This window comes from Oncorhynchus mykiss, chromosome 32 (genome assembly GCF_013265735.2).
Source record: "Oncorhynchus mykiss isolate Arlee chromosome 32, USDA_OmykA_1.1, whole genome shotgun sequence".
NCBI classification, from domain to species: domain Eukaryota; kingdom Metazoa; phylum Chordata; class Actinopteri; order Salmoniformes; family Salmonidae; genus Oncorhynchus; species Oncorhynchus mykiss.
In genome coordinates this window covers 36,354,832-36,380,033 of record NC_050572.1, presented here as the reverse complement: position 1 = coordinate 36,380,033, position 25,202 = coordinate 36,354,832, and the positions used below count along the sequence as shown (strand labels likewise).

The window sequence follows — 25,202 nt, the reverse complement described above, 5'->3', positions numbered from 1 at the left end:
GAAAACACCATCCTAAACAGCGCACCTGGGAAAACGCCATCCTAAACAGCGCACCTGGGAAAACGCCATCCTAAACAGCGCACCTGGGAAACACCACCCTAAACAGCGCACCTGGGAAACACCATCCTAAACAGCGCACCTGGGAAAACACCATTCTAAACAGCGCACCTGGGAAAACACCACTCTAAACAGCGCACCTGGGAAACACCATCCTAAACAGCGCACCTGGGAAAACACCATTCTAAACAGCGCACCTGGGAAACACCATCCTAAACAGTGCACCTGGGAAAACACCATTCTAAACAGCGCACATGGGAAAACACCACCCTAAACAGAGCACCTGGGAAAACACCATCCTAAACAGTGCACCTGGGAAAACACCATCCTAAACAGAGCACATGGGAAAACACCACCCTAAACAGCGCACCTGGGAAAACACCATCCTAAACAGCGCACCTGGGAAACACCATCCTAAACAGAGCACCTGGGAAAACACCATCCTAAACAGAGCACCTGGGGAAACACCATCCTAAACAGAGCACCTGGGGAAACACCATCCTAAACAGCGCACCTGGGAAAACACCATCCTAAACAGAGCACCTGGGAAAACACCACCCTAAACAGAGCACCTGGGGAAACACCATCCTAAACAGCGCACCTGGGAAAACACCATCCTAAACAGCGCACCTGGGAAACACCATCCTAAACAGAGCACCTGGGAAAACGGCATCCTAAACAGCGCACCTGGGAAAACGGCATCCTAAACAGAGCACCTGGGAAAACACCATCCTAAACAGAGCACCTGGGAAAACAGCATCCTAAACAGAGCACCTGGGGAAACGGCATCCTAAACAGAGCACCTGGGAAAACACCATCCTAAACAGAGCACCTGGGAAAACGGCATCCTAAACAGAGCACCATCCTAAACAGAGCACCTGGGAAACACCATCCTAAACAGCGCACCTGGGAAAACACCATTCTAAACAGCGCACCTGGGAAAACACCATCCTAAACAGAGCACCTGGGAAAACGGCATCCTAAACAGAGCACCTGGGAAAACGGCATCCTAAACAGCGCACCTGGGAAAACGAGTGTGGCAATAGGCCTAGCTGATTGAGTTGCAGCTGTCAGTGAAAAGCATGTAAAATACAGTATGTGTTTAGATAATGTGAGTGTATAATTGAAAATGTTGAGACAAGAAGAAGGGGAGGGGTATGTGGCGAAGACCTAGGGGAGTCTATATACAGAATGGAGCAGTGGTCTCCCGACAATTCTTGCCGATTCAGTGTTTCATTGTGTGAATTGTATGCACTTTCATTTATATTTGTTTTATCAATTCCACATTACATACAGTGCCTTCGGAAAGTATTCAGACCCACATTTTGTTACATTACAGCCTTATCCTACAATGGATTAAATAAATACAAATCTTCAGCAATCTACACACAATACCCCATAATGACTAAAGTGAAAAAAGGGTTTGTAGAAAATCTGCAGAGAAGAAGGGGAGAAACTCCCCAAATACAAGTGTGCCAAGCTTGTAGCGTCATACCCAAGAAGACTGCTACCCAAGGTGCTTCAACAAAGTACTGAGGAAAGGGTCTGAATACGTACACTACCGTTCAAAAGTTTGGGGTCACTTAGAAATGTCCATGTTTTTGAAAGAAAAGCACAGTTTAAATTAAAATACAATTAAACAATTAAAATAACATCAAATTGATCAGAAATAAAGTGTCGACATTGATAATGTTGTAAATGACCATTGTAGCTGGAAACGGCAGGTTTTTATGGAATATCTACATAGGCGTACAGAGGCCCATTATCAGTAACCATCATTCCTGTGTTCCAATGGCACGTTGTGTTAACCAATCCAAGTTAATCATTTAAAAAGGCAAACAAAATAACATGTGCAATTATGTTAGCACAGCTGAAAACTGTTGTGCTGATTAAAGAATTAGACTAGTTAAGTATTTGGAGCATCAGCATTTGTGGGTTTGATTACAGGCTCAAAATGACCAGAAACAAATAACTTTCTTCTGAATCCGTTTATTTTTGTTCTGAGAAATTCCATGCGAAAAATTGCCAAATAACTGAACATCTCGTACAATGCTGTGTACTACTCCCTTCACAGAACAGCACAAACTGGCTCTAACTAGAATAGAAAGAGGAGTGGGAGATGTCACGCCCCGACCTTGGAGATCCTTTAAATTCTCTATTTGGTAGGTCAGGGTGTGACTAGGGTGGGAAATCTATGTTTATATTTCTTTGTTGGCCAGGTATGGTTCCCAATCAGAGGCAGCTGTCTATCATTGTCTCTGATTGGGGATCATACTTAGGCAGCCCTTTTTCCCCACCTTCAGTTGTGGGATCTTGTCTTTGTGTGTTGCACTCCTAAGCTTTACGGTCGTTGAGTTGTTTATTGTTTTTGGTGGAACATTTAAAATGTACGCCTACCACGCTGCACCTTGGTCTTCATTTAACAACGGACGTTACAGGAGAACCCGGGTGCACAACTGAGCAAGAGGACAAGTACATTAGAGTGTCTAGTTTGAGAAACAGAATCCAGCATCCCGGAGTCGCCTCTTCACTGTTGACGTCGAGACTGGTGTTTTGCGGGTACTATTTAAATGAAGCTGTCAATTGAGGACTTGTGAGGCGATTTGGTTACATAAATTGCTGTTAATGCATTTATTAAATTACAGTCATTTACCGTTCTCATTCTCGGAGTGGAAATGTTGTTTGCAAGAGTTCACAATCCGCTAAACTTGTGAGAAACAAGTTTTGGTTTATTTCATAACCGTAATTTACGAGATCTGTAAATATTTCATTGTCTTTTGTTTGGAGTGCTTCATGTTTCTGTCCTGATAATATTGAGGGAGCCCGCGCACCTGAGCACGCATAGAAGTACCTTGCCTGCTGCAAAGAAATGTAGGGAAGTGTTTTTTCTTTTTTTAAACATCCATTGTGAATGACAATATATTAAAACTATAGTTCCTCACAGTAAGCTATTTGAAAAATCTTTCCTACAATCTCCCACTCAGTAATCACCAATCTTCAGTGTGAAAGAGCAATGGAAGTTATAGGCCTACTGCTGCATTGGCCTATAGGCTATGAGTTCCATGTGTTCATTTATTTAGCTGCCAATGGATCACGGTGTATAATGGTGTATCAATGTGCCCATATGGCAGAGGCTGGTGAACTTGCATTAGTTGACTTTTAACTTCGAGATTTGTATCATTTTAATTCAGATTTTTAGGATTAACCATGTGACAATGATTTTGAGAAACTAAAAAGTTATTGAAATTAAACTGCTCCACGACAATCACAACTGGCATGCAAAACGGTAGAAATGGTAGGATAAATTGTAAGATTCTCCAAACTTAAAAGTCACGCCCTGCCTATGAAGTCTTTATCAAATAATTGCCTCCAGGTTTCCATGGTCGGATTTTGCCTATAGGCTACTTTGAAGCAAGGTAAGACATGCACCTCATAATATGAAATAAAACATTCAGGTTTCAATGAATTTAAATATGTTTTCAAAATGCATAAAGCCTCCAGCGCACATTATAAAGTGGTGGGTGACGAGCTGAGAGCCTGTTGCCTAAACTTTAATGGTGAATGGGAGGCGTGCATCAATTAACAGTTGAGAAATAAAAATAGTAGCTCATTTTAATCGTGCACCAAAACTGTTTTTAACACAGAACTTTATTCAGAATTGTTGCCCAATGAATGGGCTGATAAAAGCACGTTTTACTCCAGGAACAACCAGCTGAGGAGCTGCAGGAGTAATCCCGCACAAAATGGGCTCTGTACGCTGTACGTGTGTGATCGTTGTGTTTGGATAAAGAAGATAAATGATGACTAACGATCTCCTCATTTTGGTTGGCACCAGTTTTAATAATCAGCTTTTAATTGGTTTCTATCGGCCAAAAGCAGATGTGTCTGAAATGTGATAACCAAATACAAATCCCAACATTGGGAAAAAAAACGGAAACCTTGTCAAATGTATCAAAAGGTGTCGTGCCGACGTCTATAGAATAATGTAATAGCGTGCAATTCAATCTAAGGCACAGGTTTGTGCTCTTTCATTCTTACATCGTGGCTTGCTTGACGAGATGCCTTTGCAGAGCCATAGCTGAAACATTCTGGAGCAGAACGTATAGAAAATGCTGCAGAGACGTTATGTAAGCCCTAAATCAACTCGTACAGTCATTACACACACCACGTGTATCTGTGGTGTCTTTGGGGGTAGAATAACCCGACTGAAACTGCTGAGAGACGGAGTGAGCAGTCCCACAATAGAGTGAACATTATGTAGTGTCCTCACCTGTCTGGTTACGACACACTGCTGCCAAGGTCCTTTTGTCAAAAGTGATTGAGTGTCGGTTACCGTGGCAATTATCCAGACTGTTTCTGTGTCGAGTGTGCTATTTCCATTAGCAACTAGGATTTAGTTGTAAAAAACACTAGTCCATTCTAAAGGACATGACTGGCATGATTCATAAGGCATACTACCAGTAAACTTCACCTTTGGGACTGACCCACAAGTTGGAATTACAGTTGAAGTCGGAAGTTTACATACACTTAGGTTGGAGTATTTAAACTCATTTTTCAACCAATCCACAAATTTCTTGAAAACAAACTATCGTTTTGGCACGTCGGTTAGGACACCTACTTTGTGCATGACAGAAGTCATTTTTCCTACAATTGTTTACACTTATAATTAATTCACTGTATCACAATTCCAGTGGGTCAGAAGTTTACATACACTAAGTTGACTGTGCCTTTAAACAGCTTGGGAAATGCCAGAAAATGATGTCATGGCTTTAGAAGCTTCTGATAGGCTAATTGATATCATTTGAGGCAACTGGAGGTGTACCTGTGGATGTATTTCAAGGCCTACCTTCAAACTCAGTGCCTCTTTGCTTGACAACATGAGAAAATCAAAAGAAATCAGCCAAAACCTCAGAAAAACAAATTGCAGACCTCCACAAGTCTGGTTCATTCTTGGGAGCAATTTCCATACGCCTGAAGGTACCATGTTAATCTGTACAAACAATAGTACGCAAGTATAAAACGCCACTCCTAGAGATGAACGTACTTTGGTGCGAAAAGGAGACAGGTACAAAAGTATCTATATCCACAGTAAAAGGAGTCCTATATAACCTGAAAGGCCGCTCAGCAAGGAAGCTGCCACTGCTCCAAACCGCCATAAAAAAGCAGACTAGGGTTTGAAACTGCACATGGGGACAAAGATCGTACTTTTTGAAGAAATGTCCTCTGGTCTGACGGAACAAAAATAGAATTGTTTGGCCATAATGACCATCATTATGTTTGGAGGAAAAAGGGGGTGGCTTGCAAGCCGAAGAACACCATCCCAACCAAGAAGCACGGGGGTGGAAGCATCATGTTGTGGGGGTGCTTTGCTGCAGGAGGGTCTGGTGCACTTCTAAAAATAGATGGCATCATGAGGCAGGAAAATTATGTGGATATATTGAAGCAACATCTCAAGACATCAGTCATGAAGTTGAAGCTTGGTCGCAAATGGGTCTTCCAAATGGACAATGACCCCAAGCATACTTCCAAAGTTGTGGCAAAGTGGTTTAAGGACAACAAAGTCAAGGTATTGGAGTGGCCATCACAAAGCCCTGACCTCAACCCTATGGAGAATTTGTGGGCAGAACTGAAAAAGCGTATGCAAGCAAGGAGGCCTACAAACCTGACTCAGTTACACCAGCTCTGTCAGGAGGAATGGGCCAGCATGTGGAAGGCTACACACAACGTTAGACCCAAGTTAAACAATTTAAAGGCAATGCTACCTATTACTAATTGAGTGTATGTAAACTTCTGACCCACTGGGAATGCGATGAAATAAATAAAATCTGAAATAAATCACTCTACTATTATTCTGACATTTAACATTCTTAAAATAAAGTGGTGATCCTAACTGACCTAAGACAGGGAATTTTTACTAGGATTAAATGTCAGCAATTGTGAAAATGTAAATGTATTTGGCTAAGGTGGATGTTATCTTCCGACTTCAACTGTACATAACAGTTATACACTGAGTGTATAAAACATTAGGAACTCTTTCCATGACAGACTGACCAGGTGAATCCAGGTTAAAGCTATGATCCCTTATTGATGTCACTTGTTAAATCCACTTCAGTCAGTGTAGATGAAGGGGAGGAGACAGGTTAAAGAAGGATTTTTAAGCCTCAAGACATTTGAGACATGGATTGTGTATATGTGCCATTCAGAGGATGAATGGGCAAGACAAACTTTTTAAGTGCCTTTGAACAAGGTGTAGTAGTAGTTGCCAGGCGCACCGGATTGAGTGTGTCAAGAAATGCAAAGCTGCTGAGTTTTTCAAACTCAACAGTTTCCTGTTTGTATTAAGAGTGGTCCACCACCCAAAGGACATCCAGCCAACTTGACACAACTGTGGGAAACATTTGAGTCAACATGGGCCAGCATCCCTGAACGCTTTCAACACCTTTTACTGTAGAGTCTATGCTCCGACGAATTGAGGACATTCTGAGGGGGTAAAACTCAATATTAGGAAGGAGTTCCTAATGTTTTGTACACTCAGCGATGAATGACTACAACCCACCCAATAGTAATGAAACATCAGTATGTGACGTTGATTGAAATGCCAGGCATACAGTAGGTCCACACGGCAAAGAGATGTTTTCAACTAAATTCACAAAAGCGGGGACGAGCGGGGTATGGAAGCAACCGTTCCCCGTTGAAGGCAGTGAACGTCATTCCTTGAGTGACTATCAAAATCACTAAGAATAGTTGTGGGCACTAACATTTTAGTTTAAAAAAAATCCTGTATTGCAGTAAAAGAAGCCTGAGTTGCACGTTGGAAATGCATTGCCGCAATTGTTCTGCCAATACCGCGGAGTGACCTAACTTTTTAGTGCCTGCAACTGTGAAATCCTGGCACTTGAGCAGAAGGTTGACTGACAGATCAGTTACTCAAGTCTTTACCAATAGTTTAGTACATCCCCCACTCTTTCTCGCTGTGTCTCTGATTAATCGAGTGAATGCTGTCAGTTCCATCATGTACCCACGCCTCACCACCTTCCACCATGCAGATCAGGTGTCAACCTCAAGCCAAGCACTGCAGGGGGGGAATGTGCTTACAGAACGTCTTGTAGGCTCAGCATGATCCGTTCAGACTGTGCACAGACTTGTGTAAGAGAGATTAACGGAACAGCAGGTAAAAGAGAAGACTTAATCATTGTTACCCCTCCACCTCCCTCCCTCTTCCTCTCCCGGGCCAGACTGTTGACTCAGCTCTGTCTGATCCACCAGTAAACAGAGGTCGAACTTAGGGTAAACAAGAGATGAAGATACAAAAGACGAGGTGTGGCATCCAAAGCAGGATTCGACAGATAAATCGCTGGGAGGAGAAGTGCGATAGAGACTCGTAAAAATAATATAAGAAAAGAAAACATAACCCTGTGCCAAGATTAATTATGACCCCTCATGCTACCTGGATGGGTAGTTTTCATTAATGTCACATAAGAGTTGAAGTCAGAAGTTTACATACACCTTAGGCAAATACATTAAACTCAGTTTTTCACAATTCCTGACATTTAATCCAAGTAAAAATTTCCTGTTTTAGGTCAGTTAGGATCACCACTTTATTTTAAGAATGTGAAATGAATAATAGTAGAGAGAATTATTTATTTCAGCTTTTATTTCTTTCATCACATTCCCAGTGGGTCAGAAGTTTACACACACTCAATTAGTATTCGGTAACATTGCCTTTAAATTGTTTAACTTGGGTCAAATGTTTTGGTTAGCCTTCCACATGCTTCCCACAATAAGTTGGGTGAATTTTGGCCCATTCCTCCTGACAGAGCTGGAATAACACTCAGGTTTGTAGGCCTCCTTGCTCGCACACAACTTTGGAAGTATGCTTGGGGTCATTGTCCATTTGGAAGATCCATTTTCGACCAAGCTTTAACTTCCTGACTGATGTCTTGAGATGTTGCTTCAATATATCCACATCATTTTCCTGCCATCTATTTTGTGAAGTGCACCAGTCCCTCCTGCAGCAAAGCACCCCCACAACATGATGCTGCCTTCCCCGTGCTTTGCGGTTGGGATGGTGTTCTTCGGCTCCAAACATAACGATGGTCAGTATGGCCAAACAATTCTATTTTTGTTCCATCAGACCAGAGGACAGTTCTGCAAAAAGTATGATCTTTGTCCCCATGTGCAGTTGCAAACCGTAATCTGGCTTTTTTATGGTGGTTTTGGAGCAGTGGCTCCTTCCTTGCTGAGCGGCCTTTCAGGTTATGTGGATATAGATACTTTTGTACCTGTTTCCGTCAGCACCTTCACAAGGTCCTTTGCTGTTGTTCTGGGATTGGTTTGCACTTTTCGCACCAAAGTACGTTCATCTCTAGGAGACAGAACACGTCTCCTTCCTGAGCAGTATGACAGCTACGTGGTCCCATGGTGTTTATGCGTGCGTAATATTGTTTGTATAGATGAACGTGATACCTTCAAGCGGTTGGAAATTGCTACCAAGGATTAACCAGACTTGTGGAGGTCTACAATTCTTTTTCTGAGGGCTTGGCTGATTTCTTTTGATTTTCCCATGATGTCACGCAAAGAGGCACAGAGTTTGAAGGTAGGCCATGAAATACATCCACAGGTACACCTCCAATTGACTCAAACAATGTCAATTAGCCTATCAGAAGCTTCTAAAGCCATTACATCATTTTCTGGAATGTTCCAAGCTGTTTAAAGGCACAGTCAATTTTAATGTAGGTAAACTTCTGACCCACTGGAATTGTGATACAGTGAATTATAAGTGAAATAATCTGTCTGTAAACAATTGTTGGAAAAATTACTTGTGTCACGCACAAAGTAGATGTCCTAACCAACTTGCCAAAACTATAGTTTGTTAACAATACATTTGTGGAGTGGTTGAAAAATGAGTTTAATTGACTCCAACCTAAGTGTATGTAAACTTCCGACTTCAACTGTACGTACAGACATGGATGTAGTTTGTCCAAGGCATGTTGTCCATAGTCTGTTTCCCTGAGCAGTGGCGCAACTTTTATTGGGGACTGAGTCATGTCCCCGCCACATTTTGAGATTGCATTTTTGTTTATCATTGCAATGTGATACAAAAAGCGGCAATGGTGTGCTTACGGACCATGTGGACACCTCCGAGCTCAGGTAGGCGGTTTGGAATGTTCAACCGGCTGGATGTTGGAGGACATCACAGAGCAGGCTGACAGGCTGTGTGAAGGCAAAGCTTCTGGAAGGCTGGCTGAATCAGCATGTTGCGCATAGTTCAGTGAGTATGTGTTTCGCTCTTTCACCGAGTTATAAAGGCAAGCAGAGCAGAAACTGGCTACTCTTTAGTTGACTGATGTATTTTGCAAGGTAACTGCTGTTTAACTTAACAGAAATAAAATGTAACTAGTGTTTATTCGCAGTACTGAGCTAGTATTGTAACTGAGAAGTAACGTTAGTTAATGTTTCATCCCCTCTCGACTGAGATGAATGAATTAGCTACGCTAGCTAGTAGCTACCACAGCCAGGTCAGCTCTAGCCTTTAGTTATCTGTCAGATAGTAATAGCCACCTCATATCGCCATCTAATAGCACTTGTTTGCATCACACTAGACCTGAATCAAACAATGAAACCATCAGCCATACGATTGAAGATTGATATTCTCACGTTTTTTTCAGTGCAATGTGAGTTTTTATTAGTCAGTACGGCAATGTAACGTTATTGATCTGTCAAGTTTCCCTAGCTAATTCCCTACTAATAAACAGCTCTAACATTACAGACTTCACTGTCATGGTGCACAGTAGAGGTCTGCATGGACCAATTTCTTCGTCCCGCTCCCGCCCGCACCCGCAGCTCTCTGTTCGACTCCCACCCGCTACAACTGGTAAAACAAAACAACCGCAGTCCCGCAATGTTATTTTAGGCGTATGTGACAGAGCCCACTTGACAGCCATGGTCCCAGCAATTTTGCGCCCTATAGGTAATATCAAATGCGCAAAAATAACGTAAGAAATAGTTTAAATTACCAGAGATTCTCACATGGCCCTTATATTAGGATATCTGTATTACTAGGCCAGTGGCGACCCGTAAAATATATACAGTACCAGTCCAAAGTTAGGACACACCTACTCATGTCAGGGCTTTTCTTTATTTTAACTTTCTACATTGTAGAATAATAGTGAATACATCAAAACTATGAAATAACACATATGGAATCATGTAGTAACCCAAAAAAGTGTTAAACAATATGTTTTAGATTCTTCAAAGTAGCCACCCTTTTTTGGTTACTACATGATTCCATATGTGTTATTTCATAGTTTTGATGTCTTCACTATTATTTTACCATGTAGAAAATAATACAAATTCTTCCCTCTGTGCAGCAAACAGTGGACAAGCCAGATGCTATATTAAGGCAGTCTGACAAACCAAAATGTATCAAGGGTTGAAAGAGGCGTTTCCCGACTACACAAAACATGTCAAACAAAAATGTGAGGAAGACCTGGTAGAAGCTATTAACGATGATGAATGGATAAAAATACTGTATGTTTGAATGCCCGGCCACGTTCATATAATCTCAGACATAAATTACTGCAGTTTAAGACCATCCATAGAACAAACTATATGCCAGTGAAACTGAATAACATGCACTCCGAAATGTCATTCCTCTGCTGGAGCTGTAAAACACGAAAAGGGGACATACTGTATTTGCATTTTGTTATGGTCTGGTGAAGGCTGGCTGAATTCTGGCAAAGAGTACTTCTTTTATCTCTGCATGTCTACAGATTCTCCCTTCTCCCTGTTTTTGTTTGCATGGAAATGTTGATCCTGGAGACTTATCTGAAGAAGCTGTGGAACCAAGCATTTAAAGTGGCATAAGAAATGCATTGCCATTAATTGGAAGGTTGGTTACCATCCCACAATGTCAAGTTATGTGTCACTAGATTTTATTTATTACAAGACTAAGGTTATACTGGGAAACGTTCATAAGGATTGAATGCCTTGTACGGAGTACAGTATGAGTAAAGGAGTCTGTATTGAAAAAATGCCCACGTCAGGGGAGATACCTATTTAGGCAATCCCCAGCTGCCTGGCTGCTCAGTCTGGGCCCTGGTGGTCTACCATCCTGTGGGTTGTCACTTGGCCCAACACACCCAAAACCAATAATGTTTCATTAAGATCCTAAAGCTGAGTAGAGGTGTGTTGGATTGGGGCGCTGCAGGATGGTAAGACCCCTAGGGGCAGGATGGGGTGACCCAGCTATATTTGGTGTAAAAGTAAAAAGAGCTCTACAATACTATTAGGCCTATGAGAGTAATTATATGGAGGATGTGCTGTTTCTGTGTGTTAATGTGTATGTGTAGTTGTATGTGTTTTGTTGTTCTTTCCAAACCTTTCCCCTGTGAATTACAAAAATGAAAGGTGGGAACTGGGAAGGAAATTGTGTTGGGAGAGAGTTGAGTTATTGACTAGACTGGTGGGGGTCTGGCGTGCAGGCATAGAGGATGCCTTAATAAAGAGTTGTTTCATGAGTTGTTCATTTGTTAGGCTATTGGTTATAGGTGCAACACAATATGTATTATTGAATTACCTTTGATCTAGTTTAGTCTTATTAATCACTTAAAACTGTGGACATTTTGCTTACTTTTTGTTCTAGATGCCCCCCCCCCCCCCCCCCCCCCACTGCCCCTGAGTATTAATATTCCCCAGAAACGCCAAACATTGTGTTTTGATAGGTCTGTCTTTGCATGTTGGACTCTCTCTCGTACACTCTCCCATCTCCATCCCTCTTCTCTTTTCTTAGTAAAAGAGAGACAGAGGGTTGGAGAGACTCTCATTCTCCATGTCCATGTCCATCTCTGTCTCTCTCCATCTCTCCCTCAATTCTCCTCTCTGTTGGCAGAGGGAAAGCAGGATGAGGCTGTAAAAGCCAACAGTGGGTGGTGAAACAAATTGTCCCCAAACACTCGCCTGGCAACACTCACTTGATAAGCCACTTACTTTACCTGCCCTAGTGACATAGCATTGGGGTCAGAGAACCACTGACATTATAGGAAACTGAACTGCCCTTGTGACTTCTGTCTGCATTCTTACCTGAGATCTAGGCTATGCATGCACAGAAACTATTGCATAAATCATGTATTGATGTCAATGGGAGATTTGCTCAAAAAGACTTGAGCCAGGTTGCCATTGCAAATAGTAATTTGCTTTTTTATTGACCTGCCTGGTTAAATACAATAAATTAAATAAAACATTCTCACCCATGTGGATCTCATTTTCGGATGTGTATCTCATATTCTGATTTATATTAGGTTTCGGCCTACACATTTGAGGTCAGACAGCCAGTCCCCATTGAGGAGCCTAATCACATGGCTCAGCAGGGTCAATAATAGTCTCAGAGACACAAAGCAACATGAGTTTTACCTGTGGCCCTGACAGGAGGCAAGGCAACTAGATATCCGGACTGGAAAACAAAGAAGGCACACATGCAATGTGCCAACTCTACAAATCACCCTACAGTTCGCATAGGACAAGCGCCAACATCTCAGTAGAATGCAGCCGGATAAAGCTCGAATGTATACTGTTATGGCATCTGTATCTTCCGAAATCGTCTGAAACGCTAACTCTTCAAAGAGTAATCTTAAATAGTCCCAAAGAAACCAGACCCTTTTCGTGAACTAACACTCGCACTTGACTTTTGTCCCCACTTACTAGCCGTGAATAGGCTGATAGCTACTTTATTGAGGAAAAATCCTAAATGGTTAAAATGTAAATGTATTTCCCATCGAGGACGCATCTTGTGGTGTGACATTTATGTGGCATAAACGGTAAATGTAAACTGTAAAAATAAGCCATAATGTCTGATTGTGAAAGCATTTATGTGCCCGTTTCAAAGTTCTGTGGAAGAGGCTGAAAAACTGAAAGAACTCCAATTTTGTATAATGAGTCAACACAATCTCACACTCAATTCGTGCAAATGTGTACACAAGTTATTTCAGCAGATTTCTTGCGTTTTTTGTGTGGCTTAATTTGTGTGAAAATACACACACTTTTGTGCTACTTAATAATTCGTAGAAAAAAAACAAATTTTTGAGCGACTTCATTCATAGGAAAATAGATTTTTGGGAGGCAAACTTTGGAACAATCTTTTGAAAGTTATTGGAGAAATGCATAATGGGCAAAGATGTTCCACACTGCCTTTTTTTGTGTCGAACATATATTTGTGTAAAAAAACAAATGGGGGCAGTGATCTAAGGCGCTGCTTCGCAGTGCTACGTAGCTGTGCCACTAGAGACTCTGGGTTCGAGTCTAGGCTCTGTCGTAACCGCCCCCGACCGGGAGACCTATGGGGCGGCGCACAATTGGGCCAGCGTCGTCCGGGTTAGGGGAGGGTTTGGCACGCAGGGATGTCCTTGTCTCATCGCGCACTAGCAACTCCTGTGCAGTGCACGCTGATACGGTTTCCAGGTGCACAGTGTTTCCTCCGACACATTGGTGTGGCTGGCTTCCGGGTTAAGTGGGCATTGTGTCAAGAAGCAGTGCGGCTTGGTTGGGTTGTGTTTCGGGGGATGCATGGTTCTCGACCTTTGCCTCTCCTGAGTCTGTACGGGAGTTGCAGCGATGAGACAAGACTGTAACTATCAATTGGATACCACGAAATTGTGGAGAAAAAGGGGTAAAAGTTAAATAAATACAAAAAATAAATATATACACCGTTGATGTCAGAGGTTTACATACACTTAGGTTGGAGTGATTAAAACTTGCTTTTCAACAACTCCACAAATTTCTTGTTAACAAACTATAGTTTTGGCAAGTTGGTTAGGACATCAATTTTGTGCATGAAGTAATTATTCCAACAATTGTTTACAGACAGACTATTTCACTTATAATTCACAGTATCACAATTCCAGTGGGTCAGAAGTTTACATACACTAAGTTGACTGTGCCTTTAAACAGCTTGGAAAATTCCAGAAAATGATGTCATGGCTTTAGAAGCTTCTGACCATGCAGACGTCATACCGCTCAGGAAAGAGATGCGTTCTGTCTCCTAGAGATTAACGTAATTTGGTGCAAAAAGTGCAAAACAATTCCAGAACAACAGCAAACAACCTTGTGAAGATGCTGGAGGAAACAGGTACAAAAGTATCTATATCCACAGTAAAACGAGTCCTATATCGACATAACCTGAAAGGCCGCTCAGCAAGGATCACCATAAAAAAAACCCAGACTACTGTTTGCAACTGCACATGGGGACAAAGATCATACTTTTTGGAGAAATGTCCTCTGGTCTGTTGAAACAAAAATTGACCTGTTTGGCCATAATGACCATCGTTATGTTTGGAGGAAAAAGGGGGTGGCTTGGCAGCATCATGTTGTGGGGGTGCTTTGTTGCAGGAGGGACTGGTGCACTTCACAAAATAGATGGCATCATGAGGCAGGAAAATGATGTGGATATATTGAAGCAACATCTCAAGACATCAGTTAAAGCTTAGTCGCAAATGGGTCTTCCAACTGGACAATGACCCCAAGCATACGTCCAAAGTTGTGGCAAAATGGCTTAAGGACAACAAAGTCAAGGTATTGGAGTGGCCATCACAAAGCCCTGACCTCAATCCTATAGAAAGTTTGTGGGCAGAACTGAAAAAGTGTGTGCGATCAAGGAGGCCTACAAACCTGACTCAGTTACACCAGCTCTGTCAGGAGGAATGGGCCAAAATTCACCCAACTTATCTTAGGAAGCTTGTGGAAGGCTAACCAAAACATTTGACCCAAGTTAAACAATTTAAAGGCAATGCTACTAAATATTAATTGAGTGTGTAAACTTCTGACCCACTGGGAAAGCGATGAAAGAAATAAAAGCTGAAATAAATAATTCTCTCTACTATTATACTGACAATTCACATTCTTAAAATAAAGTGGTGATCCTAACTTGACCTAAGACAGGGACTTTTTACTATGATTAAATTATTAAATTAATTAATTATTAGATTAAAAAACTGAGTTTAAATGTATTTGGCTAAAGTGTATGTAAACTTCCGACTTCAACTGTATATACAAAACAATACCCCCCAAAATATAATGTGTGTTATAAATGTGTTAACACAATATTGTTAATCAACCAAGTTGTTACTGAAATACATTATTTTTATGGTTTTATGCTCTTTTCGTTTAATACTTTGGGATGCTGGTGCTATGTCGGTTGACAGACTGCAGTCTATTTTTTGTGTGGTATCAATCAATGAAGGTATTTGATTGGGGAATGGGGAAACATTTTCATGATGGGAAATGAATTAATCGATAAATGTGGGGAAACAGAAGACCTGAAAATGTGCGGTTTAAATTCCCCTGCCACATACGAGGCCACGGTTAGATTTCCTGTTGCAGCTTTCACTTTTTTACACCACATTGGTGGCAGCGTTGGGATCACGTCCACCTCACGTCTAGTTAAGTGATCTAGTAATGGGAAGCATTCTGTTTTTCAACATTGTGTTGGGTGTAATTACATTGATATATCTAGTGAACAATGGATAAGCAACAATGGGCGTGATGGATAGACATTCTTACTACATGTGTGATCAAGCCTTTACATCAAAGTTGCCTGAAGATGAATGGAAAGTGCTATGCCCTGACCAGTTATTCAGAAGAAAAACATCTGACTAGACATTTACATAAGTTAACTTACCAGTGTGGACCCAAAACAAACACGTTCTACACATTGACAAACTCCCTGTTTAAAGTGTTATTACAAACATGGTGTTCTTCTGTTACTGAAGCTTATACATCTAATAACCTGACAATGATCCACATCAGATGGGTGTGGATCACCCATATGCCCGCCTGAGTGGCGCAGCGGTCTAAGGTGCTGCATCTCAGTGCAAGATGCGTTACTGCAGTCCCTGGTTCAAATACGGGCTGCATCACATCTGGCTGTGATTGGGAATCCCATAGGGTGGCGCACAATTGGCACAGCCAAGACAAGAGTTGGCTATAACATGAGTACAAACAAAGTGAGTGTGTGTATAAGTGTGCAAGTGTTTGTGTGCGTGTGTGTGTATTTTTGTTGTGTATTATAATTTCCCATCATAAAAATGTATCCCCATTCCCCAATCATTATGAAATAAATTGTATCGTGTACATGAAAAAGTGGATCCTTGTATTAAATGCATTATGAAGAAAATAGTGTAATGTAGGGTCCCCGAAATATGAAATACATTATTAAGAAAATCGTGTAGGCCTACTGTTGCCTATGCGAAAAAAGGGCTTTTGACTACAAGTGCACCAGTATCCCAAAGTATTAAGCGAAAACAAGCATAAAAAACAGTATTTGCATTAATAAACCAAAAAACAGGTAAGGCTACTATTATATTATAATTATTTCAGGTGACAACCTGGTTGAATAACAATATTGGTTTGTTAACACCTTTTTTTGTATATAAATAAATGTGGGACATAAAATAAGGCAGTATAGAACAACATTGGCCATCATGCAATGGGCACTCTAATAACTTTCAAAAGATTGTTCCCAAAATGTCCCCCCCCCCCAAAAAAATTGTTTATTTACCTGTAAATTAAATCGCACAAAAATGTGTGTCTTTTCACACGAATTAAGCTTCACAAAAACGCACAAAATCTGCTGAAATACTTTTTGGAGTGTGAGACTGTTGAATGAGTTTAGCGTGCGATCCAAGCCTTGAGGACAAGAATGAATGATTGTGTGTGCGCTCACACATGCATGTGCATTCATGTCGTGCATGCCTGCGTGAATATGTGTGTTGGCATGAAATAACTTGCTGATCAGGACCCGTCCTGAAAGCTATTATCATCAAGAGGCACACTGCAAAACATTAGCTTAACCCACTCACCTTGTAACCACAGCAACCCGAGCCACACAAAGAGTCACTTCTTTATTTCTAGAAGTTCTTAGGAAGTCACCTCCCTCTTTTAGTGTCACCTGTATTCTTGTGTACTACTGTATTTATTAGAGACCTGAAGATGTGTATTATGGCACGAGAGAATGCAGATGGAGAAGAACTATCTACATGAGAGGGGAGAACAGATATTGTACATACTGTAAACTGATCTTATGTATATGGCCATGGAACGTCACCCTAGACTCATTTCACTGCTCTCTCACACACCCTTTCGATCAGCGAGGGCATCGGCATCACTGTGGTGGAACTCATTCAGTGAAAGGTAAAAAAAATGTTTGTTTTTTTTTAAATCGAAACTCATCTGTATTCCAGAACTTCTATTAAACTAAGGCTCAAATGCTTAGTAGGCGTCTAAAACATTTACATCCTGCATACCCAGGCTGAATTCCATTCTTCTCCTCCTTCCATTCCCCTCCTTCTGTATTCTTCTCCTCTCACACCGTGTTCCCACAATCTCTCGCTAAGCATTATTTAAAAAATTAATGAAGCCAATGCTGAAATACATGACAAATACAACCGAATTGCAGTCCTAGTAAATGCCTCCATTTCCCTTACTCTAGACCCTGTCCCATTAGTCTTTTCCATGACTTACATCACACCCCCTTTACCATCCCCATGATCCAAGTTTTCACGCAATCTCTTACTGAAATATTCTCCCTTCTCAAACCTTCCATCGAAATCAATGCTAAAAAGAAATCCCCAGGTCAGTACTCACATAGGCGTCAGGGAAAGCCCTGTACTTGGGCATCAGGTTCTTCTCAGCCTCTGGACTGAAGTGAGACCCTCCATGGGGGGACCCTCCATGGGGGGACCCCATGTTGAACAGTGGTGAATTCAGGCCTTCGTTACTGAAGTTCCTCTGCAGACCCAGACCAATAGAGCCCACAGAGCCCATGTTGCCATTGGAACTCATTCCACCCTTTAATGCGGACTCATTAGCATTGGCGAAAGACCTGTAGATGTCCAGAGATGAGCTTGTGGGACTGAGAAGGCCTTCTTGGGTAGAGGTGAAGCTAGGGAGGGGAGGGGGCCTGATCATTCGACAGTTGGTGTCTGTGTTGTTTCCGGTTAAGGAGTCAGACATCCGGGTGGAGAAACGTTCGTAGCGGAAGTGGGTTGAAGGATCAGTTCCTGTTCCAGTTTGGGTTCCAACTCCAGATTTGAATCCAAGTCCGCTCCCAGACACATCAGCCATGCCCATACCAGGCCCTGAGCTCATGTGGTCCTGGTTAGGCCCTATGTCCGGTAGGGAGCCCGTAAGGAACAGAGAGGGCCGCTGGCCTGGGCTATGGGCCTTGCCGTTCTCCTGTGGTTGATCAATCGATGCTGAACGATAGCTAGAGTAGAGGAGGGATCTGTCCAGGCGTGAGGGGTTTGGAGACTGGTTGCTGCTCCCTTCGTTTAGCAGGGGGGACGGCGAGTGCTCTGGGGAAGAGTCACTGCCCAAGGAGCTCTTCCTCATGACGATGCTGCTAAGAGCCGAGGCTCGGAGTGGGAGGTTGAGGCCTCCACGGTTCCAATGGTGGTCTCCAGCCTGCTGCTCCTGTTGCTGCTGCTGTTGTAGCTTCATCAACTCCAGAGGGGAATGCATCTCCTTGGGGGCACTCCAGTTGAGGCCAAGGTCTGCGGGCAGGTTGTAGCGGCTGTTGGGGCCCTCCAGCAGAGACCCAGGGGGCACCTGGGGAGATTTGGTATTGGTGGGGCTGGAGCTGGGGGTGTCCTCCTCGATGGAGGGCAGGGAGGAGATGATGGAGGGGGCGGTGGTCCCACGCAGCCTCCTCTGCCTCTGGGGAAGGTTTGGGTTCATGCTCTTCAGGGTGTCCACCAGGCTCTCTATGTCGCAGTGATAGGGGGAGCCCGGCTCAGGGGTCACGGGAGAGGAAGAGGGGGAAGGCTCCGAGGAGGAGGGGGAAGGGAGCAGATCCACGCGGGTGGCCTTGTACTGTCCGGAGTAGGAGTCACTGCTGCCTCTGCTGTAGTCCACGTTGTCAATGGTCTGACCCGCCGAGGAGAAGTTTGAGACTGGGAGTGATTGCAAGTCACAGCCTGACTTTATCTTCCTTGCCATGGACTCTCCCTCCCTCCCCTCTTGCTCTACCTCTCTCTCTCTCTGTCCTGCAGGTGCAGTGGCTAGCTCCTCCTCCCACACCCTCCTACTCCCCCTGCCTGTTCCTGTCTCTGGCTCGCTACTCTCCCGGGTCAACTGAACTTCGCTCCTGTCACTCAACCAGCGGCCGTTGCCAGGGGAACGGGGTGTCTCTGAAGAGAGGGAGGACAAGCCAGGTTCTTGGAATGGCGGCCCGAGAGAGGTGAGTTGTCGTGTGTACACAGAGAGGGAGGGGGAGAGGGAAGAGTAGTGTCCATCGTATGTGGACACTCTTGACTCATCTGACTGAGAGTCAGAGCGCCAGGTCTCCCCTTTGGGTTCGAAAGTAGTTTGCACCCCTTCGTACAGGTTCCTCCATTTGTATTCTGGTGCGACTGGACCTAGGTCACTTTCAGTTCTATTCGGTTCGTTGATCGGGCTTTCTCTGTAGTCCACACTGTCTTCAGTGTGGTCTGTGGTGTCATTGTTAGTGACCAGGGAAACTTTGCGGAAGCCCTGTTTTGATTTGTCCATGCCCTTGTGGGTGGGAGAGGGTCTTAGAGTGAGAGTGGAACTGTATGACTTCATCTCGCTGTCTGACTCCAGATCAGCCACTATCTGCTGAATTTCTGAATCGGAGTCCTCAGAGTCTTCTAAAGCTGTACTGTTAACAGCTGAAGCATCCAGAGACCTAACAGGTAGAAGACAAACAGACAGAATGACACATATGTTAATAATTGTCATTGACCAACCATGGAAGTGTGTTAAGGACTGTTTTGTCAAGAGGTGGTGATTATCTAGACGAGCTATGCAAATTATAGAGGTGAACTTTAGGTATGCAGAATTGGGTGTACTGTAAAAAGTGTTAACAGAAGCTAGGCTACATGCTTAACAGTTGCATTCACTGTGGTGGGCAAATTTATATTTTCTTCCTAAAACGTACAGTGAGGCACTTTAAAAAATGCACACACAACTTCTATAATGTCAACAGCTCCACAGACTCTTTCCGTGCCTATAGGCCTACACACATTGCAACAATGTGGTTTAAAACTGAGATTTTAGCTTGTGTTTGCAATGTTCCATGAAGAGTTGATGAAAGCTAAAAGGTTACTTTAAAAAGTCAACAGGTTTCAAATGATACCATGCCCAACCCACTGTCGTGATGCTGCTGTCGATTTAACTCTGTTAAATCACTTTTGAGCTTGAACGTCACAGGTTAACTATCAGGCAATGTTGAAATGACTTTGAAATGAATCACCATTTTTTCCTCACCTCCAAATGGGCCAAAGAACTCCAGACAAAGTGTTACTATTCCACACGTGTCAAATAACATTTAACAGCTAATTACTGTTATGCTAAAGCTCTTTGCGTTGGGGGAACTTTCAGGCAGTGACATTAACCAAAGTGCCCTACCTACTCTTCACGGAAGGGGCGGGTGGTTTCCAGGAGCAACGGAGAAGGTCATAAGATCAAACAATAGCAATGTGTTGCGATGAACCTAATCACACACCTGTTGGGCGTACAACCGGAGTTCTCTCATATGTCAAATCCAAACACACAGATATCAGACGTGTATTCCTCATAGGTCACTGTTGCATACTTACTACGTTTTGTCGGTATGACTAATAAATGGTCTTTTAGCAGCCTCGGTATCCCTTTAATTGGATAGTCCATCTGTAGATGCTCTACAGACTAGTCATTAACATTTCAACTAATTATCTACTAACCCTAACCTTTATCCTAACCCTAAAATCAACCCTACCCTAACCCTTATTCTAAACCTAACCGTAACCTTAGCCAGCAGTCGCTTATCAACAGATAGTTTGTTGATAGTATGACCATGTACGAGAGCATCTACAGATGGACTATCCAGATAAAGTGTGACCGACGCTTTTATCCAAAAGAGACTTACAGAAACGTCCGCATTGACTGCGACACGTGTGTTCAGCATGTGGTCCACGTGGGAATTGAAACTACGACCCTGATGTTGCCAGTGGTTTTTAAACCCATCCAGAAACCTAACCATTTTGCTGTAGCCCTGAACTAACTCAGTGTTTTGTCAATCCTGGCCCTGTGGATCCAAAGGGGTGCACATTTGAGTTTTCTCCCTAGCACTCACACACTGCACTCACACACTGCACTCACACACTGCACTCACACACTGCACTCAACTCCTCAACAAGCCTTTGACTTGAATCAGGTGTGCGAGTGCTGGGGCAAAAACAAAAATGTGCACCCGTTTGGGTCACCAGGACCAGAATTTAGAAGCACGGAACTAGCTCACCTGATTCAGATAGTCAAGGGCTTGAGAAATAGTTGACAAGTTGAACCAGGTTTGCCAGCCCTGGAATAGTTCAAATACATGGAACGGATTAGTGTCCCAGAGGAGAGGTTAGAAAACCCCTGCTCTAACATGGGGTTTCCCTAACTCTGTCCTGGGACTCCCCTGGGTGCACATTCAGTTGTTTTTTTTCAAACAAACTAGCACTACACAGCTGATTCAAATAACCAACTCATCATCAAGCTTTGATGATTTGAATCCGCCGTGTAGTGCTAGGACAAAAACCAAAACATGCACTCATGGGGGACCCCAGGACCGAGTTTGGAGAACCTTGCTCTGACCCACTGAACCATTAGAACCACTGACCACGTTTACATGTGCACAGTATTCCGGATAGTAGCTCAAAACTCGCTTAAATTCTTATTCGGAATAAGCTTGCACCTTTGATATCCCGCTCATGAGTATCCCTGTGTCCATGAATAAACAGAATATTCCTCATTAAGGATGTGGGTTAAATGGAATAGTAAGTGAAATATGGACACAGACTGCAGGCCTATAACATTTCACATGTAGATTAATAATAATATGAATTCCTGCAGAATTATGCATTTTTTGCAGTGATATTATAAAACATATGTTAATTTTGTCTAAGGAATAGGAGTGGAGAAATATGATTTCTTTCTTTCAGCATCTCTTAAAACCTCTACGGGATCGGCGTCTCCATACCGGGACGGTTGTTGCTAACATGTGCTAATGTGTCTACAATGACGTTGTCAGTAACATCCAACAATCCAGGACATAGACATGTCTTACATGAGCAGAAAGTTTCAATTCTTGTTAATCTAACTGCACTGTCCAATTTACAGTAGCTATTACAGTGATAAAATACAATGTTTTGTTTGAGGAGAGTGCACAACAACAAAAACACTTTATCACAGCCACTGGTTTGATACATTCACCTCTGAAGGTAAATAATATACTTACATTCAGTCATCTTGCTCTGATTTGTCATCCTGAGGGTCCCAGAGATAAAATGTAGCACAGTTTTGTTTGATAAAATAAATTGTTATATTCAAATGTAGGAACTGGGTTCTAAAGTCTGAATCCCTGCCGTTTCTGGCAGTACCCAAGTAATCACCAATTCTGAGCCCAGCTGCACGTGACCGAATCGTCAATAGTAAATTATAGTAAATTCATTATAGTAGGCTAAATTATTATGGTGGATGGAACTGCGCAGGTAGCCAACTTTTTGAAGTGATTTGTTTAAACATCATCACACAACACCCATGATGTGCGAAACTGAGCCTGAGCACACCGCAAAAATAACAGTAAACGGAACAAGACGTTTACATGCCACAGTATCCCGTCTTAGATCAGCATAGCCCAGGTATCATATCCTGGTTTCTCATAACCTGGGATACAAGCTTCTCCCAGTTATTGTAAACGGGATATGATGTTTATATGCGTCAACTCAAAAATAGAATACTTGAGTATCCCAAATAATAACGGCATATTGGTGTGCATGTGAACACGGTCACTGACTCAAGATTAGACGAAGCAGAAGCCTTTTCATTTAGCGGTCAACAAAAAGTAGTTGGTCTGTTCAAACATGCAGGGTCTCTCACCAGTGACAGTTACAACTAGACCGACTCGTCATAAAGTGCACAATGTGCAAACTACTAGAGTCCTCAGACTCAACTCTGGACCTCGAAGCCAGTTTCAATGCATTTTTTTTCCATTGTCCCCGTCTAATCAGAGACTGATTTAGAACTGGGACAGACACCAGATGTGTGCAATTAATTATCAGGAAGAACAGAAAACCAGCAGGCTTTGGACTTCGTAGGGTAAGAGTTGAATATTCCTGTACTAGAGAGACAAGTGGAGTGACAACACAGACGTAAGCATCCAATCTAAACTAAGAAAGACCCTTTTCAGGGCCCTTTCAAAGATCATTCTTAAAACTTCAAATAACTTCACAGATCTTCATGGTAAAGGGTTTAAACACAAACATGCACCTGTGGAACGGTCGTTAAGACACTAACAGCTTACAGACGGTAGGCAATTAAGGTCACAGTTATGAAAACTTAGGACAGTAAAGAGGCCTTTCTACTGACTCTGAAAAACACCAAAAGAAAGATGCCCAGGGTCCCTGCTCATCTGTGTGAACGTGCCTTAGGCATGCTACAAGGAGGCATGAGGACTGCAGATGTGGCCCGGGCAATAAATTGCAATGTCCGTACTGTGAGACGCCTAAGACAGCGCTACAGGGAGACAGGACGGACAGCTGATCGTCCTTGCAGTGGCAGACCATGTGTAATAACACCTGCACAGGATCGGTACATCCGAACATCACACCTGCGGGACAGGTACAGGATGGCAACAACAACTGCCCAAGTTACACCAGGAACGCACAATCCCTGCATCAGTACTCAGACTGTCCACAATAGGCTGAGAGAGGCTGGACTGAGGGCTTGTAGGCCTGTTGTTTGCAGGTCCTTACCAAACATCACCGGCAACAACGTCGCCTATGGGCGCAAACCCACAATCGCTGGACCAGACAGGACTGGCAAAAAGTGCTCTTCACTGACGAGTCGTGGTTTTGTCTCACCAGGGGTGATGGTCGGATTCGTGTTTATCGTCGAAGTAATGAACGTTACATAGAGGTCTGTACTCTGGAGCGGGATCGATTTGGAGGTGGAGGGTCCGTCACAGTCTGGGGCGGTGTGTCACAGTATCATCAAACTGAGCTTGTTGTCATTGCAGGCAATCTCAACGCTGTGCGTTACAGGAAAGACACCCTCCTCCCTCATGTGGTACCCTTCCTGCAGGCTCATCCTGACATGACCTTTCAGCATGACAATGCCACCAGCCATACTGCTCGTTCTGTGTGTGATTTGTCAGGAATGTCAGTCCCAGCAATCCCATTGAGCGCGTCTGGTACCTGTTGGATCGGAGGGTGAGGGCTAGGGCCATTCCCACCAGAAATGTCCGGAAACTTGCAGGTGCCTTGGTGGAAGAGTGGGGTAACAAGAACTGGCAAATCTGGTGTAGTCCATGAGGAGGAGATGCACTGGAGTACTTAATGCAGCTGGTGGCCACACCAGATACTGACTATTACTTTTGATTTTGACCCCCCCTTTGTTCAGGGACACATTATTCCATTTCTGTTAGTCACATGTCTGTGGAACTTGTTCAGTTTATGTCTCAGTTGTTGAATCATACGTTCATACAAATATTTACACATGTTAAGTGTGCTGAAAATAAACGCAGTTGACAGTGAGAGGACGCTTCTTTTTTTGCTGAGTTTATGTCTTACAGACTAAACAGCAGTCCTTTTGTGAACTGACAACCAATGTTTACCTACAGTAAATGGAGTTCATCTATCCTCACAACTCCTCCTTCATTTCATACTGCCACTTCGGAAAAAGTTGACAGCACATCACCACAACAATGCCATTCTGTAGCAGTGTTTTTTCCCCTAAACTATTTCAAACTTCTCTCCGGTGTGTGTCTTGGTACTTCTCCATCCCTCCGTTTCAGCAGGTAACTCAGCTCATCACCACACCTGCACCCCGGGGAAGACAGAAGGGCTTAATAGCTACCACATACCACTGCACCTCTCTGCTGGAACATGAAGTTGCATAGAGCAACTGCCCCTAAAAAGCAACTTTTCATTTTTTTAAATGGCTGATGTGGCATCGATATGAGACCGACATTTACTCTAGTGTCAAAATTCACTACAAAATGTAAATAGCATCATTTTGGTCATGAAGTCAGTCTAGTCCAAAACTAAGATTTGCAAGATAGAAAAAAATGGAATGTCATGGAATGAAGGGTACCGTAACAGTTATCCGTGGGT

At 43.0% G+C, this 25,202-nt stretch overlaps 1 protein-coding gene across 2 annotated transcripts in view; it reads right to left on the bottom strand.

Annotated features, from left to right (window-relative positions):
• LOC110488383 (beta/gamma crystallin domain-containing protein 1) overlaps positions 1-25,202 on the bottom strand; it is an 80,316-nt gene that overhangs the window by 17,353 nt on the left and 37,761 nt on the right. For both annotated transcript variants that reach the window (XM_036971163.1, XM_036971164.1), the window contains one exon: positions 17,692-19,753. In XM_036971163.1, coding sequence (XP_036827058.1) covers positions 17,692-19,753 — 2,062 coding nt within the window. The remainder of the gene's footprint in view (positions 1-17,691; positions 19,754-25,202) is intronic.